The sequence below is a fragment of the Callithrix jacchus genome, chromosome 22 (genome assembly GCF_049354715.1).
Source record: "Callithrix jacchus isolate 240 chromosome 22, calJac240_pri, whole genome shotgun sequence".
NCBI lineage: Eukaryota > Metazoa > Chordata > Mammalia > Primates > Cebidae > Callithrix > Callithrix jacchus.
This window is the reverse complement of record NC_133523.1, coordinates 15,392,070-15,412,685: the sequence shown is the minus strand read 5'-3', so window position 1 is coordinate 15,412,685 and position 20,616 is coordinate 15,392,070. Positions and strand designations below refer to the sequence as shown.

Below are 20,616 nucleotides of genomic sequence, written 5' to 3'. Positions count from 1 at the left end.
GAGCCTATAATCCCAGCTACTCAGGAGGCTGAGGCAGGAGAATTGCCTGAACCCAGGAGGCAGAGGTTGCGGTGAGCCGAGATCGTGCCATTGCACTCCAGCCTGGGTAACAAGAGGGAAACTCCGTCTGAAAAAAAAAAAAACAATAAATATTTATTTATATTTTAATTTTAGGGCAATTACTTATTTATTTATTTTGTTTTGAGATGGAGTCTCGCTCTGTCACCCAGGCTGGAGTGCAGTGGAGTGATCTCAGCTCACTGCAACTTCTGCCTCCCGGGTTCAAGTGATTCTCCTGTTTCAGCCTCCCAAGTAGCTGAGATTACAGGCACACACCACCATGCTTGGCTAGTTTTTGTATTTTCAGTAGAGATATGGTTTCGCCATGTTGGCCAGGCTGTCCTCCATCTCCTGACCTCAAGTGATCCGCCCGCCTCAGCCTCCCAAAGTGCTGGGATTGCAGGTGTGAGCCACAGCGCCCGGCCATGACTGACTACTTTGCACGTAATTGAAGTTATCGGGGCATTATGGACTGAAGATTTGTGTCTTCCCTCCCCCCCACAAGTTCCTATGTTAAAATCCTCACCCTCCATGGGATGGTATTAGGAGCTGGGGCCTGTCTTAGTCCACTGGTGTTGCTATGAAGGACTACCTGAGGCAGCCAAACATGGTTTGTCTGTTTTTCCACCCAAATCTCATTTTGAATTGTAAGAATTCCCACAGGTCAAAGGCGAGACCAGGTGGAGGTAATTGCATCATGGAGGTGGTCTCCGCCATACTGTTCCCGTGATAGTGAATAAGTCTCATGAGCTCCGATGGTTTTGTTTTTTTGTTTGTTTGTTTTTAGAGACAGAGTTTTGTTCTTGTTGCCCAGGCTGGAGGGCAGTGGGGCAATCACGACTCACCACAACCTCTGCCTCCTGGGTTCAAGCGATTCTCCTGCCTCAGCCTCCCGAGTAGCTCGGACTACAGGCATGGGCCACCACACCCAGCTAATTTTTCTATTTTTGGTAGATATGGGGCTTCTCCATGTTGGTTAGGCTGGTCTCGAACTCCCGACCTCGGGTGATCCATCCGCCTCGGCCTCCCACAGTCCTGAGATTACAGGCGTGAGCCACTGCACCCGGCCAGATCCGATGGTTTTATAAACAGCAGTTCCCCTGCATGTGCTCTCTCACCTACTGCCACGTAAGACATGACTTTGCTCCTCATTTGCCTTCTGCCATGATTCTGAGGCCTCCCCAGCTTGTGGAACTGCAGTCCATTAAGCTTAAACTTCTTTTCTTTATAAATTACCCAGTCTCAGGTATGCCTTTTTTTTTGAGACAGAGTCTCACTCTTGCCCAGTCTGGAGTGCAGTGGCATGATCTCAGCTCACTGTAACTGCCGCCTCCAGGGTTCAAGCAATTTCCAGCCAATTTTTGGCATTTTGGTAGAGATAGGGTCTCACCATGTTGGCCAGGCTGGTCTCGAACTCCTGACCTCAAATGATCTGCCCTTCTTGGCCTCCCAAACTGCTAGGATTACAGGTGCAAGCCACCACACCTGGCCTCAGGTATGTCTTTATTAGCAGTGGGAGAACGGACCAATACAGTAATGCACCATGAGTAAGAGTCTCATTGTTCTGCAGGGTGTACAGGAAGCATGTGCCAGCCTCTGCTTCTGGTGAGGGCCCCAGGCTTCTCCTACTCAATACAAAAGGTGAAGGGGAGCTGGGGTGTGCGGTGATCACACGGCCAGAGGAAACAAGAGAGGGATGTGCCAGCCTGCTTTTTGAGATAGAATCTTGCTCTGTCACCCAGGCTGGAGTGCAGTGGTGCAATCACAGCTCACTGCAGCCTCAAACTCATAGGCTCAAGCAATCCTTCTGCCTCAGTCTCCCAAGTAGCTGGGACTACAGGTGACTATCACCACGCCCAGCTAATTTTATTTTTATTGCAACAGAGTCTGTCTATGTTGCCCAGGCTGGTCTTGAACTCCTGGCCTCAAGCAGTCTTCCTGCTTCTGCCTCCTGAGTAGTAGCTGAGGTCAGGTTCTTTTTAACAACCTCGTAGGAACTAACAGAGTGAGAACTTATTCACCACCACCCCTGCCTCGCCAGGAGAGGGCATTAATCTATTCACAAGGGATGTGTCCCTTTGACTCAAACGCCTCCCATGAGGCCCCCCTCCCACACTGGGGATTAAATTACTTTTTTGCTGTTGTTTAATTTTGTCTGGAAACAGGGTCTCGCTCTGTCGTTCAGGCTGGAGTGCAGTGGTGCAATGTCACCAGTGGAGCGCAATCTCAGCTCACTGCAACTTCTCCCTCCTGTGCTCAAGAGATCCTACCATAACAGCCTCCCAAGTAGCCGGGACTACAGACATGCACTACTACTACAACAAGCTAATTTTTGACTTTTTTTTTTTTTTTTTTGAGATGGAGTCTCACTCTGTTTCCCAGGCTGGAGTGTAGTGCTGAGATCTTGGCTCACTGCAACCTCCACCTCCTGGGTTCAAGCGATTCTCCCATGTCAGCTTCCCAAGTAGCTGGGACTATAGGCGCCGACCACCATGCCTGTCTAAATTTTGTATTTTTAGTAGAGACGGGGTTTCACCATATTAGCTAAGCTGGTCTCGAACTCCTGACCTTGTGATCTGCATGCCTTGGCCTCCCAAAGTGCTGGGATTACAGGCATGAGCCACCGCAACCGGCCATTTTTGTTTTTTATGTAGAGATGTCTGGTCTCAAACTTCTGAGCGCAAGTGATCCACCCGCCTCAGCCACCCAAAGTGCTGGGATCACAGGTGAGCCACCACGCCTGGCTTTTTTTCCTTTTAGAGACAGAGTCTTGCTCTGTCACCCAGGCTGACATACAGTGGTACGATAATGGCTCCCTGTAGCCCAACTTCCCAGACTCAAGCGATCCTCCTGCCTCAGCCCCCCAAATAGCTACATACACCACTACAAGCATATGCCACTATAAGGATACACAACTATGTCCAGCTAATTTTTAAATTTTTAGTAGAAACAGCGTCCTCTCATGTTGCCCAGGCTGTTGCTGAACCCTGAGCTCAAGTGATCCTCCTGCCTCAGCCTTCCAAAGGGCTGTGATTATAGGTTTAAGCCACTGTGCCCAGCCAGATATTAAATGTCAACATCAGATTTATAGGGACAAACCTCTAAACTACAGCAGGGTGACAGGGGAGTGATTAGATCAGGAAGGTGGGGACTTCATGAATAGGATTAGTGCCCTTACAAGAAGGGACACAAGAGATTTCTCTCTCTCTTCGGGGATGCATTGAGATGATGGCCATCTGTGAACCAGGAAACAGGTCTCCTTCTCCAGACACCAGATCTGCTTACGCTTTGACCTACAGCTTCCCAGCCTCCAGAATGCTGAGCAATATTTGTTGCTTATGCTGCCTAATCTATGGGGATATTAAAAAAAAATTTTTTTGAGGTAGTGTCTCACTCTGTCACTCAGGCTGGAGTATAATGGCGTGATCTCAGCTCCCTGAAGCTCTGCTTCCCAGGTTCAAGCAATTCTCCTGCCTCAGTCTCCTGAGTAGCTGGGATTACAGGCATGTGCTACAACTCCCGGCTAATTTTTGTATTTTTAGTAGAGACTCAGTTTTACCATGTTGGCCAGGCTGGTCTCGAACTCCTGACCTCAAGCAATCCATCCGCCTCGGCCTCCCAGAGTGCTGGGATTATGGATGTGAGCCACTGTGCCTGGCCTTTGGGGATAATTGGTTACAGCAGCCTAAACTAAGACAGACTGCTCCAAGCCTTACCCCCAAAATGGCCATACTTATTCCTTACCAACCTTCTGCCAAGTCCCAAATAGTGACTTTGTTTTTGTCCCCAATTTTGGGGAAGTAGACGTAGCTTCCGTTGTGGGACACTGCGGTGAGGCCGGTGCGGTCCAGAAATGGCGCAGGGGCCCGGGGCCTATGAGCATTGCTGAGATCCCAGACCTTGAAAGACGAGGACTGCCAGGAAGCAGATGCCACCAAAGCCCCACAGGAGGCCAGCAGGCTCACGGGGCCCCCGACGCCTTCCAGGATGTCCAGCAGGGTCCCCTGTTCTGACAGACTCCACACCTGAGGATGCACAACAGGAGGGCAGATCTGACGTCTTCCGTGGACAATCATAGTTCAGAAATACGCTTTGGCCCATTCATACACCTAATGTGAATTTCAGGCTGTAGTTCAAGGGCCTTCACATTTTCCCATCCCTTTAACTTCCTCAGGCTTGAACCCAGCAGCTACCGCAGCAGTTCTTCAAGTGTGTTCTGGGGAACCCCTGGAGGGTACTCTGTAAATCTTTTTTAGAGGGTCTGGAAGCTCAAATCTTTCAATTTTTTTTAAAAAAAATTTTATTCTAGCCAGGCCCAGTGGCTCATGACTGTAATCCCACTTTGGGAGGCCAAGGTGGGCTGATCACATGAGGTCAGGAGTTCAAGATCAGCCTGGCCAGTATGGTGAAACCTCATCTCTACTAAAAATACAAAAATTAGCCAGGCATGGTAGCAGGTGCCTGTAATCCCAGCTACTCGGGAGGCTGAGGCAGGAGAATCACTTGAACCCAGGAGGCAGAGGTGGTAGTGAGCCAAGATCACACCACTGCCCTCCACCCTGGGTGACAGAGCAAGACTCAGTCTCAAAGAAAAAAAAAAAAGAAAATCATTCTTATTTTTTGTTGAAAATAAGGTTGAAGTGCAGTGGCATAATCACAGCTCACTGCAGCCTCTACCTCCCAGGCTCCTGTGATCCTCCCACCTCAGCCTCCTGAGGCACTACAACTATAGGCACAAGCCACCATGCCTCGCTAATTTTTTAATGTGTGTTTTTGTACAGACAGAGTCTTGCTATGTTGCCAAGGGCCCAAGTGATCCGCCAGCCTCGGCCTCCCAGAGTGTGGGATTATGGGTGTGAGCCACTGTGCACAGCCTATTTGCCAATTTCTTTAAAACTGGAAAAAATTGATCTAAGGAGGAGGAAAAAAAAAAAAAAAAAGAACTTTGGGCCAGGCGTGGTGACTCACGCCTGTAATCCCAGCACTTTGGGAGGCTGAGGCAGGTGGATCACCTGAGGTCAGGAGTTTGAGACCAGCCTGACCAACATGGAGAAACCCCATTTCTACTAAAAATACAAAAAGTATCTGGGCATGGTGGTGCATGCCTGTAGTCCCAGCTACTTGGGAGGCTGAGACAGGAAAATCGCTTGAACCTGGGAGGCGGAGGTTGCGGTGAGCTGAGATAGCGCCACTGCACTGCAGTCTGGGCAACAAGAGCGAGACTCTGGCTCAAAAAATAAAACAAAAATAACTCCAAGAGGTGTGAGACTAAAACACAGCAAGATCTGCCTTTTTTTTTTGAGATGGAGTCACTCTGTCACCCAGGCTGGAGTGCAGTAGCATGATCTTGGCTTACTGCAACCTCAGCCTCCCAGGTTCAAGCAATTCTCCTGCCTCAGCTTCCTGAGTAGCTGAAATTACAGGTGCATGTCACCACACCCAGCTAATTTTTTGTATTTTTAGTAGAGACGGAGTTTCACCTTGTTGGTCGGGCTGGTCTCAAACTCCTGACTTTGTGATCCGCCTGCCTCAGCCTCCCAAAGTGCTGGGATTACAGGCGTGAGCCACCGTGGGCAAGATCTGCTATTTTGCCATGTGCCTTTCTCGCTAGCTTGGACAACTTTGAACTTAAATTGAGAATTTTTGTCCCCACAACCCTGCTCCACTCTGAAAGCTCAAATTTGCCCCAGAGGTTTGAGGCTCAGCTTGGAAATGCCACCTCCTTTGTTGAACATTTCAGTAATTCCCACCTAGGTCTGCCATGGAGCTGAGGATACACCCTCATATCCTCTCAATGAACTCACCTATTTTGCCTGCACTATTTTTTTGTTTGTTTGTTTCTGTATTTTGCAGCCAAAAATCCCCAAAGAATCACGTTGTTGGCCAGGCTCAGTTGCTCACACCTGTAATGCCAGCACTTTGGGAGGCCGAGGCAGGCGGATCACGAGGTCAGGTGATCGCAACCATCCTGGCCAACATGGTGAAACCCTGTCTCTACTAAAAACAAAAATTAGTTGGGCATGGCGGTGCATGCCTGTAATCCCAACTACTCGGGAGGCTGAGGCAGAAGAATCGCTGGAACCCACGAGTTAGAGGTTGCAGTGAGATGAGATCGTGCCACTACACTCCAGCCTGGTAACAGAGCAAGACTCCGTCTCAAAAAAAAAGATTACATTGTCTATTCTGGAGTCAGAGGTGAGGATGAAGGGTCCTGGGTCTCCCCTCACCTGAACAAGAGCATCAAGGGACCCCGTGATGATCAGGTTGTTCTCAGTACCAAAAACAGCTGTCTCCACCATGTCCTCGTGTTCCAGATCCGCGGCCATGAATTGGTGAAAGCCCCAAGAGTCTGCCAAGAATATCCTCACAGACCTTCCGAAGCCTGAAACAGCAGGAAGCCGGGTTATACTTCTCATGCCTGGAGGGGGTTGAGGGTAATTCCTTCCATCAACAGAGATGGTTTGTGGGAGGAAACTTGCCCAGGTGCCATGGCAAGAGACTGAAGGCACAATCTGTCCCAGCATAATAAAGCATTGCTTAGATACAGCAATCATACCAAACATATTTACTGATTACTTAGTTATAGCAATGACAGCAAATAGACTTAAATACAATCACACAATCCATTATGTAATCAATCTTATTACATTATTATTCTCTATTATTCACCTTTGTTTTAGTATTATGGTGTAGAAACATTTTTAGTCTTATAGCACAGAAATAATCGGGTGAAATATAATTCGGAACTGAAGGGAAATTAATTGTGAGAAGTGATCAGAAGATGAGAGTAAACGCCCTGCGGTAGCACCAGCGCACCAGTGCCTGGGGAGGCGCCCGTTGCTTAGCAGGCTGTGAGGGGGAGTTTCCCTTTCGCTGGGGAGTTCAGAGAACACTCTGCTCTGTCCAGCTCTCAAGGAAGGTCTGACAGTAGCCGTAGACATCCAGGGGCTTAAATGCCTCTCCGCGGCGCTGTGCTCCCATGGCCACCATCCTTGTCCACTTTCATGTTCTGCTTTCCCACCCGATGCTCCCTTGTAAATGCTTAGAAGTTGTGAGAAGTAAGAATAGAGGAATCCTAAAAGCCTTTGATCTCTCTGACAAGTGCATAGAAAAATACTGACGGATATGCCTCCCCTCCTTGCAGCGGCCACCTGAGAGTTAGGGGCCCCCTGTACTGTACCAACTGTGGCCCCTCATATCGTAAGAATGTGATTTGCTTGACCCCTACCAATCATGTCAGATGAGTCGCTCTCCTGGCCCTGCCCCCCTGCCTTGTATTCTATAAATATCAGCGCATTTTGGCATTCGGGGCCACTACTGGACTCCCCGCCTTGGTAGCCGCGGTCAGCTGAATTCTTCTCCTTTCTCTGTGTCTTGTTTCTTTCTTTCCTGTAATCTGTCATCTCTGCACACAAAAGAACACCCACTAGACCCTGTGGGGCTGGACCCTGCAATGTTTCAGAGGCGGGGCATGGTGGTTCACGCCTGTAATCCCAGCACTTTGAAATGCCAAGGTGGGCAGATCACTTGAGGTCAGGAGTTCAAGACCAGCCTGGCCAACATGGTGAAACCCAATGCTTCATGTCTTTCATTCTCTACTAAAAATTTAAAGTTAGCTGGGAGTGGTGGTGCACGCCTGTAATCCCAGCTACTCAGGAGGCTGAGGCAGGAGAATTGCTTGAGCCCAGGAGGCAGAGGCTGTAGTGAGCCAAGATTGCACCACTGCACTCCAGCCTGGGCAACAGAGTTGGACTCTGTCTCAAAACAAACAAACAAACAAACAAAAATGTTTTGGAGCTGCTGTTAGACGCCAGGAGAAGGGATCCAGGATGGGGAAGGTAGGTTTAGTCCTGTCCCCATCTGCCACATAGCCTGCAGCTGGTGAGGGGGTCTGGCTTCTGTAATTGCTCATCTTTTTGTTTTTGTTTTGTTTGTTTTGAGACAAAGTCTCGCTCTGTCACCCAGGCTGGAGTGCAGTGACATGATCTCAGCTCACTGCAACCTTTGCCTCCTGGGTTCAAGCGATTCTCCCATCTCAACCTTCTGAGTAGCTGGGATTATAGGTGCTCACCACCATGCCTGACTAACTTTTGTATTTTTTAGTAGATACCAGGTTTCACCATTTTAGCCAAGCTGGTCTCAAACTCCTGACCTCAAGTGATCTGCCTACTCTGGACTCCGCAAGCGCTGGGATTACAGGCATGAGCCACCACACTCACCCATTTTAAGGAAACTTGTAACATTATTATAATAAAACTGTAAGTTCCTGGGGGGGGTAGAGACTGCTTGTTTGGCTCATCATGGTATCTCAGAAACTAGTACAAAGCTGGGCACACAGCAGGCCTTTGATAAATATGATGGAAGGAAAGGAGGAAGGAGAGAGGGAAGGGGAGGGGAAAGGGGGAGGGAAGGGGGGAGGGGAAGGGAAGAAGGAGGGGGAAGGGGAGGGGAGGGTGGGGAAGGGGAAGGGGAGAAGGAGGGGGAGGGGAAAGGAAGAAGGATGGGGAGGGGAAGGGGGAGGGGAAGGCGAAGGGAAGGAGAGGAGAGGAAGAAAAAGGTAAGGAGGAAGGCAGGGAGGAGAGGAGAGGAGGGGAGGGGAGGGAGAGGAGGAGAAGGGAGGGAGAGGAGGGGAGGGGAAGGGAGGGGAAAGGAGGGGAGGGGAGGAGAGGAGAGGAGGAGAAAAGAAAGGAGGAAGAAAAGAGAATGGGAAAAAGGAAGGAAAGAGAGGAAAGAAAGAAGGGCAAAAAGAAGGGAGGCCAGGAGGAGGCAGGCAAATGCCTGGACAGATAGGAATGGGTCCCTGGGGAAACTGTACCTTTGAGCCAAAAACAGCCTGGACCGCTGGTCCCAAAGGAAATCCACAACCCAGACTGAGAACTTCTGTTCCTGTTTGCCCACCCTTTCCTGACTGGTTCTTCCTGAATAAGACTTTTTTTTTTTTTTTTTGCAGTGGTGCGATCTCAGCTCACTGCAACCTGCACCTCCTGGGTTTAAGCAATTCTCCCTCCTCAGGCTCCCAAGTAGCTGGTACCCACCACCATGCCCAGTTAATTTTTGTACTTTTAGTAGAAACAGGTTTTCACCATGTTGGCCAGGCTGGTCTGAACTCCTGATCTCAGGTGATGGCCCATCTTGGCCTCCCCAAATGCTGGGATTACAGGCGTGAGCCACTGCACCTGGCCTCAATAATGTTTTTTAACCAATCAAATGTTACCTTTTCCAATACTACTTACAACCTGCCCCTCCCCTATCCTGTGCCTATAAAAACTCCCACACTCAACCACACTGAGAGAGACAACCTTCCCATCCCATCCCCTCTTGTCTGACAGCTGTTTCATTGCTCAATAAAATTCTGTCCTTATCATCTTTCAATTGTCAGTATGACCTCATTCTTCTTGGACACGGGACAAGAGCTCGGGACTCACCGAATGCAGGTACCCAGGAAGGCTGTAACAGTGTGGCGCTCTGTGCTTGCTGGCAGAGGGCAGCTGCCCCATGCAATAGAAGCAGAGATGGGACCAAGCCAGTCCCAGAGCTGCGGGCCAGAATGAGGCAAGGAGCTGACTGAGCTGCTAACATGCTGCCCTCCATTGGGTTGTGGACGGTGGAACTAAAAGAGCAAATTAGGCTGGGTGTGGTGGCTCACATTTGTAATCCCAGCACTTTGGGAGACTGAAACAGGCAGATTACCTGAGGTCAGGAATTTAAGACCAGCCTGGCCAACATGGTGGAACCCCATCTCTACTAAAAATACAAAAATTAGCAGGACATGGTGGCAGGTGCCTGTAATCCCAGCTACTTGGAAGACTGAGGCACGAGAATCGCTTGAACTTGGGAGGTAGAGGTTGCAGTGAGCCAAGATCATGCCACTGCACTCCAGCCTGGGTGACAGAGCAAGACTCCATCTCAAAAAAAAAAAAAAAAAAAAAAAAGCTAATTAGCACACTGTAACACCCGCTCTGGGGCTTCAGGGTCGAGGGGCCTCCTGTGTTTCCCTCGGGGCAACACACCTGGTCTGTCCGTGGGCCCCGCACAGAGCCTGCCCCTGTGTCAGTGCTTGGAGCAGCTGGCTGGACCCTACACTGAGTGCTGGGTCACGGCAGTGTCCAGGGGAGCTACAGCCTGGACCACAAGACAGATGTGGCCTGGCTGGCTGAGAAGATGGGGCGTCCCCTGCTGCCAGTCTGGCAAAGAGGCCAAGAAAAATCCTGCATCAAAAGGAACAAAAGGGCCTGGTGCAGTAGCTCACGCCTGTAAATCCAGCTCTTTGGGAGGCTGAGGTGGGTGAATCATCTGAGGTCAAGAGTTTCAGACCAGATTGGCCAACATGGTGAAACCCTGTGTCTACTAAAATTACAAAAATTAGCTGGGTGTGTTGGTGTATCCCTGTAATCCCAGCTATTCAGGAGGCTGAGGTGGGAGGATCACTTGAGCCCAGAAATTCAAGGCTGCAATGAGTTATGATTGAGCCACTGCACTCCAGCCTGGGTGACACAGCAATACCCTATCTCAAAAACCAAAAAGGCTGGGTGCAGTGGCTCATGCCTGTAATCCCAAGGAAGCTGAGGTGGGTGAATCACCTGAGGTCAGGAGTTCAAGACCAGCCTGACCAACATGGTGAAACCCCATCTCTACTAAAAATACAAAATTAGCTAGGTGTGGTGTGGCACACGCCTGTAGTCCCAGCTACTCCAGAGGCTGAGGCAGGAGAATCGCTTGAACCCAGGAGGCAGAGGTTGCAGTGAGCCAAGATGGTACCATTGCATTCCAGCCTGAGCAACAAGAGTGAAAACTCCGTATCAAAAAAAGAAAAAAAAAGGAAGAGAAAGAGAAAGAATAGGAAAAAAAAGCGTCTATGCTAGTTTTTGTGCCACAACTGCAGAGCTGAGTCTTTGCAACTGAGAATGTCTTGTCTAGACTGCAAAAAATGTTTACTATGAGGCCGTTTGGCAGAAAAAGTTTACTGACCTCTGGTCAGCAGAGGCCCTAGGAGCCCTCTCTGTTCCCAAGCCCACCCCCTTCTCCAACCCCATCCTGATTGGCTTCCTCACTACTCCAAACGAGAGCTAAACGCTACCTGCGGCGAGGAGAGACTCATCTTCAGAGACCACCAGGAACCTCACAGCATCTGGAAGCTTCTCCAGCAATCTGTCCCCTTCGGAGGACACCTGTGCAGAACCAAGGATGCCTGTCAGGCACTTCCATGGGTTAAGGGTTAGAAGCTTGGAGTTGTTGTTTTTTTTTTTTTGGAGATGGAGTCTTGCTCTGTCACCCAGGCAGGAGTGCAGTGGCATGACCTCAGCTCACTGCAACCTCCACCTCCCGGGTTTAAGTGATTCTCCTGCCTCAGCCTCTCAAGTAGCTGAGATTACAGGAGTGCACCACCATGCCCAGCTAATTTTTGTATTTTTAGTACATGGGGTTTCACCATGTTGGTCAGGCTGGTCTTGAACTCCCGACCTCATGATCCACCAGCCTTGGCCTCCCAAAGTGCTGGAATTACAGGCGTGAACCACCATGCCCAGCCCTTTTTTTCATTTTCACGTCGTTCTTGTTCCAAGCCTGCCTCCTCTGGGGAGGCTTCCCAGATTACTCTTTTCAGAAGCATTTGATCACCCAACCAAGACTGTACTGCTTCTGCCTCTACTGAAAGCAGACTCTGTTCCTCTAGTGCCATAAGTTACTGATGAACCCAGCTCCCTCCCTGTGTTGAGTTCCTTGATGGTAGGGTTGGGAGGTGGTCTTCCGTTTCTTTTTTTTAAATTTGAGACAGGGTCTTCTGTCACTCAGGCTGGAGTGCAGGGGTGCCATCATAGCTCACTGCAGCCTCAACCTCCTGGACTTAAGCAATTCTCCCGCCTCAGCCTCCCAAGTAGCTGGGACCACAGGTGTGTGCCACCTTGCCCAGATGAGTTTTGTATTTTTGGTAGAGATGAGGTCCTGCTATGTTGCCCAGACTGGCCTCAAACTCCTGGGCTCAAGTGATCCTCCCACCTTGGCCTCCCAAAGTGCTGGGATTACAGGTGTGAGCCACTGCGCCCAGACCCCATGATTCTTTAGTGGCCACATTCCTCCTCAGCAGAGTGTACTAGACCCTCTCTGATCGTCTCCACACTCCCTCCCTTTTCCCTAATATCTGGCATGTTCCTATATCACCTCTATTCCTTTTTTTCTTGAGATGGAGTTTAGCTCTTGTTGCCCGGGCTGGAGTGCAATGGCATGATCTCAGCTCACCGAAACCTCCACCTCCTGGGTTCAGGCAATTCTCCTGCCTCAGCCTCCCGAGTAGCTGGGATTGCAGGTGTGCGCCACGCCCAGCTAATTTTTGTATTTTTAGTAGAGACAAGGTTTCTCCATGTTGGTCAGGCTGGTTTTGAACTCCCGACCTCAGGTGATCCGCCTGCCTCAGCTTCCCAAAGTGCTGGGATTACAGGCATGAGCCACCACGCCCAGCAGGGGGTCTTATGTTTCTATAGCCCATCCAGTGCCTAGCACGGTGCCAAAGCTTCTCCATTACATTTCCTTACATAATTTGCTGTTAGCACTCCCACCATATGCCCTCCACGTTCTCCTCCATTCCTGAGGCTTCTTACTGCAAACAGCTCCTAGCAGCTTTTTTTCCCCTTACCAGGATGCCTGGTACATATGTTTTTGTTTGTTTTACTCTGTTGCCCAGGCTGGAGTACAGTGGCGTGATCTCGGCTCACTGCAACCTCTGCCTCCCAGATTCAAGCAGTTCTCCTGCCTCAGCCTCCCGAGTAGCTGGGATCACAGGCACATGACACCACACCAGGCTAATTTTTGTTTTTATTTTTTGAGATGGAGCATCACTCTTGTTGCCCAGGCTGAAATGCAGTGGCTCAATCTTGGCTCACTACAACTTCTGCCTCCTGGATTCAAGTGATTCTCCCACCTCAGCCTCCCAAGTACCTGGGATTACAGGTGCCCACCACCACACCCAGCTAATTTTTGTGTTTTTAGTAGAGACACGGTTTCACCATGTTGGTCAGGCTGGCCTCAAACTCCTGACCTCGTGATCCACCCGCCCCAGCCTCCCAAAGTGCTGGGATTACAGGTGTGAGCCACCGTGCCAGGCCTCATATCATGTCTTAGAGCTCCCCTGAAGGACTGAGCTTCATCAGTTGCCCACATCGGTCGGTCCCCAAGAGATGCCAATGGATGTTTCCTGAACTGTGCTGAACTGCCAATCCAAGTGCTGGGGCTGGGCATGGTGGCTCACGCCTGTAATCCCAATACTTTGGGAGGCTGAAACAGGAGAACGGTTTGAGGCCAGGAGCCTGAGAGCAGCCTGGGTAACAGAGTTAACATAGTAAGAGCCTGTGTCTATGAAACGCTTTTTAAAACTTAGCCGAGTGTGGTGGTGCACCCTGTAATCCTCCTAGCTACTTGGGAGGCTGAAGCCAGAGGGTCTGTTGAGCCCAGGAGTTGAAGATTCCAGGGAGCTATGATCACACTGCTGTACTCCAACCTGGGCAACAGAGCAAGAGCCTGTCTCTAAAAATAATTGATAATAATAATAAAGAAGCTGTCTGGGCATCATGCCTGTAATCCCAGCGCTCTGGATCGCTTGAGCCCAGGAGTTTGAGACTAGCCTGGACAATATAGGGAAACCTTGTCTCTACAGATGAAAAAATTAGCCTGAGTAATCGCTTACGCCGGTGAGGCTGAGGCAGGAGGATCACTTGAGTCCAGGAGGCTGCAGAGAGCTGTAATCTCATCACTGCACTCCAGCCTGGGCAACAGAGTGAGACCCTGTCTCAAAAAAAAAAAGAAGAAAAAGGAGAGGAAGAAAGGAGGAAGAGGAGGAGGAGGAGGAGGAGGAGGCGGCGGCGGCGGCGGCGGCGGCAGCAACTAAGTGCCATTTATTAAAAAGATAGGACCAGGCACAGTAGCTCACGCCTATAATCCCAGCTCTCTGGGAGGCCTAGGTGGGTGTATCACCAGAGGACTGCAGTTCGAGACCAGCCTGGCCAACATGGTGAAACACCGTGTCTACTAAAAGTACAAAAAAATTATCTGGGCGTGGTGGTGGGTGTCTGTAATCCCAGCTACTCTGGAGGCTGAGGCAGGAGAATCACTTGAACCCAGGAGGTGGAGGCTGAGGCAGGAGAATCACTTGAACCCAGGAGGTGGAGGTTGCACTGAGATCACATCATTGCATTCCAGCCTGGGCACCAAGAGTGAAACTCTGTCTCAAAAAAGAAAAAAAAAAAAAAGATACAAGGCAAGATTATTATTTTTCCCAATCTCTAGCACATCTGAGCACTTTCAAGCTGAGTTAATTTTCACATTATGGTCAGTCAAGATGCTTACCAAAGAGATGGAGCCATTGCTAAACCCAGTAACAAGCTTCCCTTGCTTCTGGACTGAGACGGCACAGGTGGGTGTTTCCTCTTTGATGCTGGACATGTGTTGCTTCCCCTGAAGTTTTCCCGTGGCTGAGTTCCACAGACTGACCACACCAACCCTGGACACCATCAGCAGCGTGGCCTGGGAGTCCAGCACAGCCATGCACATCCAAGGATCAGAGGCATCTCCCAGGATATGGAAAACCAGCTCTGCAGTTTCCAGATTCCAAGCATTGATCTAATAGAATAATAAAGAGGAAGTGACATCTTGGCAGGAGACCTAGACTGCGAGTTTCCCAGAGTCAAAGGCAAGATCCGTGCTCTTGTGTGCTTTATACATTTTCTTTTCTTTTGGAGACAGGGCTCCTCTTTTTCACCCAGGCTGGAGTGCAGTGGCACAGTCATGGTTTGCTGCGACTATCAACCCTTCATCTGGGTTTGTTTGTTTGTTTGTTTGTTTGAGATGGAGTTTCACTCTTGTTGCCCAGGCTGGAGTGCAGTGGCACAATCGTGGTTTGCTGCAACTATCAACCCTTCATCTAGGTTTTTTTGTTTGTTTGTTTTTTTGAGATGGAGTTTCACTCTTGTTGCCTAGGCTGGAGTGCAGTGGCACAGTCTCGGCTCACTGCAACCTCCGCCTCCCGAGTTCAAGCGATTCTTCTGCCTTAGCCTTCCAAATAGCTAGGATTACAGGCATGTGCCACCATGTCCGGCTAATTCTGTATGTTTAGTGGAGAATTAGCCGGGCATGGTAGTCAAGCTGGTCTCAAACTCCTGACCTCAGGTGATCCACCTGCCTCAGCTCCCAAAGTGCTGGGATTACAGGCATGAGCCACCACGCCTGGCCTGTCATCTAGGTTTTAAGGCCCACGTGCATGAGGTACTTGTCCTAATGCTCTCCCTCCCCTCACCCCTCCCCAACCCCCAAATTTCAAGAGTTTAATAGCCACATCTGGTTGGCAACTCCTGTTTTGGGTGGCACGATTTATAATGTTACTGTCAACAACCACGAGTTACTCATGTAACATCATAATGGATGGATATCAATTATTTGGTGCTTACCGTGTGCTAGGCACTATGCCAGGATATGTCTCATGATCTTATGACAAAGAGAAAGCAATGAGACTCAGAATGGTGAATGACATGACCACGGTCACTCAGTTCCCAAGAAACTCAACTGGGAGTTAAATAAAGATTTTTTTTTCCTCCTGGCATTAAGTTACTAAGCTATTACCCACAATGCTATTGGTGTCTCCATGTATAAAGTTATGAAATCATAGGGTTATGATCGATATAATGGAATAACACAGTGGAACAGACATTGATTTCAGAAGCCCACGGAACATTCAGAGAGACTATACAACAGGCTGGGCATGGTGGCTCAGGCCTGTAATCCCAACACTTTGGGAGGCTGGGACAGGTGGTTCACCTGAGGTCAGGAGTTTGAGACCAGCCTGGCCAACATGGTAAAATGCTGTCTCTACTAAAAATACAAAAATTAGCTGGGCATGGTGGCGGGCACCTGTAGTCTCAGCTATTCAGGAGGCTGAGGCAGGAGAATTGCTTGAACCTGGGAGGTGAAGGTTGCAGTGAGCTGAGGTAGCGCCACTGTATTCCAGCCTGGGTGATAGAGCAAAACTCTATCTCAAAAAAAAATCAGGTATAACTTTAAGAATGAATGTGAAGAAAAAAAAAAGAAGAAAAAAATAGTGTGAGAGAGAGAGACAGAAAAGAGAGCGAGACTATAAAACAAGTCTCAATGAATTTGAAAGGTTTTACCTCATACAAATCGAATTTAATTAGAAAAAAAATAAAAAACAGGACCCTATCTAGAAATTCTTCAAATATCTGGAAACGAATAGCACAGTTTTAAGTAGCCCATGTATCAAAGAAAAAAATCAAAAGTGAAGTCTGAAAGTATTTAAAAATGTATGTAACCGAAAATACATGCCAAAATGCACATGATGCAGGTAGAGCAGTACTTTGAGGGAAATTTATAGCCCTAAGACGCTGATATTCAAAAAAGATGAAAGGTTTCAAATCTTGGGGTCAGAAAGAACTATCAGGATTATCTAATCCAACTGTGAAGTCTGAAACCTCTTTTTATTTTTATTTTTTTGAGGTGGAGTTTCACTCTTGTCGCCCAGGCTGCAGTGCAATGGCACAATGTTGGCTCACTGCAACCTCTGCCTCCTGGGTTCACCCCCAGCTAATTTTGTATTTGTAGCAGAGATGGGGGTTTCACTGTGCTAGTCAGGCTGTTCTTGAACTCTTGACCTCAGGTGATCCGCCCACCTTGGCCTCCAAGTGTGCTAGGATTACAGGCATGAGCCACTGTGCCCGGCAAGTCTGAAACCTCTTATAGCACCCTCTCAAGTGGTTGTGTACACTGTTTACACCCTACCCCACCACTGTAGCAGGGAGCTCCTCCTTATAGAAATGGCCTCTTCTGTCTTTGAATGTTCTGGTCTCAGCTGTCCTTTACAAACAGGGCAGGTAGTTGTTACCTTTGAGCCAGATGCCGAATATACAACTTTGTGTGCTTCATTCACATGAAGGCTCCAGGTCTGAGGTCCAGTGAGATTTTTTGAGCTTCCATCCCAAATGGTAAATTTCTCCCGGCCAGAGAGTAAGTTCCACAAGCGCAGTGTGTAATCCTTTGAAGCAGAGATGGCGAGGGTCCCTTTGGCAAATACTTTCACGCACCTCACCTCTCCTGCGGCAGGCCAGGGTAGGGGAGAGTATGTTAGCTGGGAACACTTTGACCTTGCAACCATCAAAATGCTTGTCCAAACCAGCTTGGAAATACCCTGGTTTACCAACGAAAAGATGGATGGAATTGAATTGTGAAAGTTATCAGAATAAAAATGGAGTCACTAATGTTAAGAAGCCTCTGACAAACAGAGGCTAAGAAGGAAGGCTATGAAGAAAGAGTTCTCGGTCGGGCGTGGTGGCTCAAGCCTGTAATCCCAGCACTTTGGGAGGCCGAGGCGGGTGGATCACGAGGTCAAGAGATCGAGACCATCCTGGTCAACATGGTGAAACCCCGTCTCTACTAAAAATACAAAAAATTAGCTGGGCATGGTGGCGCGTGCCTGTAATCCCAGCTACTCAGGAGGCTGAGGGAGGAGAATTGCCTGAACCCAGGAGGCAGAGGTTGCGGTGAGCCGAGATCGCGCCATTGCACTCCAGCCTGGGTAACAAAGAGTGGAACTCCGTCTCAAATAAAAAGAAAGCGTTCTCACACTTGTATGCCTGATAACAGAAGACTGCAAATATCACAACTTTGCACAAAGGCTATTGTCAACTTACGGAAAAAATAAATCTGCAAGACCATCTGCCCAGCAACGGCCTGTCCAGCCGCACCCTTGTTATTGAACTTTGTAACCCAGGATAATTACTGTAAAACATTTATGTAGTCCTCTTTTTTTTTTTTTTTTGGAGATGAAATCTCTGTCTGTCACCCAGGCTGGAGTGCAGTGATGCGATCTTGGCTCACTGCAACCTCTGCCTCCCCAAGTAGCTGGGATTGCAGGTGCCTGCTGCCATATCTGGCCAATTTTTTGTGTTTTTAGTGGAGACAGGGTTTTACCAGGTTGGCCAGGCTGGCCTTGAACTCCTGGCATCAAGTGATCTACCCACCTGAGCCTCCCAAAAGGCTGGTCATGGTGTGTCATGCCTGTAATCCCAGCACTTGGCATGAGACACTATGACCAGCCTTTTAATACTATTATGATGATTATTATTATTATTTGAGATGAAGTTTCACTCTTGTTGCCTAGGCTGGAGTGCAGTGCCGTGATCTTGGCTTACTACAACCCCCACCTCCCTGGTTCAAGCAATCCTCCTGCCTCAGCCTCTCCAGTAGCTGGGATCACAGGTGCCTATGACTATGCCTGGCAATTTTTTTGTATTTTTAGTAGAGACAGGGTTTTACCATGTTGGCCAGACTGGTCTCGAACTCCTGACCTCAGGGGATCTGCCCACCTCAGCCTCCCAAATTGTTGGGATTACAGGCATGAGCCACCAGCCCTGGCCAGTTACTTTTACTATTATTATTATTATTTTGAGATGGAGTCTCACTCTGTCACCAAGGCTGGAGTTAACTGGTACAATCTTAGCTCCCTGCAACCTCTAAATGATTCTCATGCCTCAGCCTCCCAAGTAGCTGGGATTACAGGCATGTGCCACCGTGCCTGGCTAATTTTTGTATTTTTAGTAGAGATGGGGTTTCACCACATTGGCCAGGCTGGTCTCAAACTCCTGACCTCAGGTGATCCTCTTGCCTCAGCCTCTCACAGTGCTGGGATTACAGGTGTGAGCCACCATGCCGAGCCTCTTTCTTTCTTTTTCTTTTTCTTTTTTTTTTGAAAACCTCTCTCTGTTAGTTAAATTGATAGAACCTGTCCAAATGGAAAATAATGAAATGTGGCAATGCAAAATTCAGACGGCCACAACTGGCTGGGAGTCAGTCTATTGCCCCAGATGCTGAATTCGTACTAAACAGATAACTGAACTTTATAAAGATTCAACGTCTAGGAGTGTCTAAGATTAATAACCAGTAAAAAAGGGGAAACTTGTAGAAAAATTATAGGACTTCTCTTATCATTTTAATAATCTCGTAAAAAAATAATTAGCCAGGTATGGTGGCACACACCTGTGATCCCAGCTACTTGGGAGGCTGAGGTGGGAGGATCATTTGAGCCCAGGAGGTTGAGGCTGGAGTGAGCTACGATCACTCCACTGCACTCCAGCCTCAGCAACAGAGCAAGATCATGTCTCAAAATAAATGAATAAATAAAAATACTAATCTTAGAGAGCTATTTTCTAAGCAAAACATACAATTTAGAAGGCATAATGGGGAAAATTAGATCAGCTGGATTATGTAGAAATTGAAAACTTCAGGAGGATTAAGTATAGTTGAAAGGCACATCCTGACAGACATGGAGGAAATATCTGCAACAGGTAACAGACGAATGGAGATTCTTCCTAATCAACACAAAGTTCATTGGTCTGTGATTAAGTTCTGAGGGTGGGGCCCTCGGGAATGGGATTCGCGTCTTTATAAAAGTGGCTCCAGGCTAGGCAGGGTGGCTCACACCTGCAATCCCAGCACTTCGGGAGGCCGAGGCGGGTGGCTCGCCTGAGCTCAGTAGTGCAAATCATCAATACCAGTGTGGCTAACACGGAGAAACCCCATCTCGCCTAAAAATACAAAAATTAGCTGGGGGTGGTGGTGCGCACCTGTAATCCCAGCTACTCGGGAGGCTGAGGCAGGAGAATCACTTGAACGTGGGAGGCAGAGGTTGCAGTGAGCCGAGAATGTGCCACTACACTCCAGCCTGGGCAACAGAGACTCCGTCTCAAAAAAAAGAAAAAGAAAAGGAAAAAAAGTGTCTGCAACATAAAGATGGGAATGACAGACACTGGAGACTACTGGAGTGAGGAAGGAGGAAGCGGGTCAAGGACTCAAAACGTTCCTCTGGGGTACCATGTTCACTACCTGGGTGATGGGGTCATTCATAACCCAGACGCCAGCATCACTCAATATACCCATGTAATGAAACGCACATGGACCCCGTAAAATTAATCATGAAAATTGTAAATGAAATAAAATACAGTAAAATGAGAATGAGGATCTGATTGGGCCACGTGGCTCACAGCTGTAATCCCAGCACTTTGGGAGGCCGAGGTGGGAGGATCACTTGAGCCCAGGAGTCCGAGATGAGCTGGGCAACATAGCGAGACCCTGTCTCTAAAAAAAAAAAAAGTAAAAAGAGCCTGGTTCAGTAGCTCATGCCTGTAATCCCAGCACTTTAGAAGGGCAAGTTGGGTGAATCAGTTGAGGTCAGGAGTTCGAGACCAGCCTGGCCAATATGATGAAACCCCATCTCTATTAAAAATACAAAAATTAGCCAGGCATGGTGGCGGGCACCTGTAATCCTAGCTACTCGGGAGGCTGAGGCAGGAGAATCGCTTGAACCCAGGAGGCAGAGGTTACTGTGAGCCGAGATCACAGCACTGCACTCCAGCCTGGGCAACAGAGTGAGACTCCATCTCAATAAATAAATTAATCAATCAATTAATTAATTTTAAGACCCTATCTCTTAAAATAAATAAATAACATTTTTAAAAAAGAATATATTTGGGAAAAAATAAATAATTGCATCTGGACTAAAGATTCATA

General features: G+C 48.5%; 1 protein-coding gene across 1 annotated transcript in view; it reads right to left on the bottom strand.

The window, feature by feature from the left end:
• The window catches only part of NWD1 (NACHT and WD repeat domain containing 1), a 101,296-nt gene that overhangs the window by 12,760 nt on the left and 67,920 nt on the right, over positions 1–20,616 (bottom strand). Inside the window, 5 exon segments of the mRNA XM_035287137.3 lie at positions 3,809–4,085; positions 6,288–6,442; positions 11,138–11,228; positions 14,395–14,667; positions 16,937–17,145. Of these exon segments, the coding sequence (XP_035143028.3) occupies positions 3,809–4,085; positions 6,288–6,442; positions 11,138–11,228; positions 14,395–14,667; positions 16,937–17,145 (1,005 nt within the window).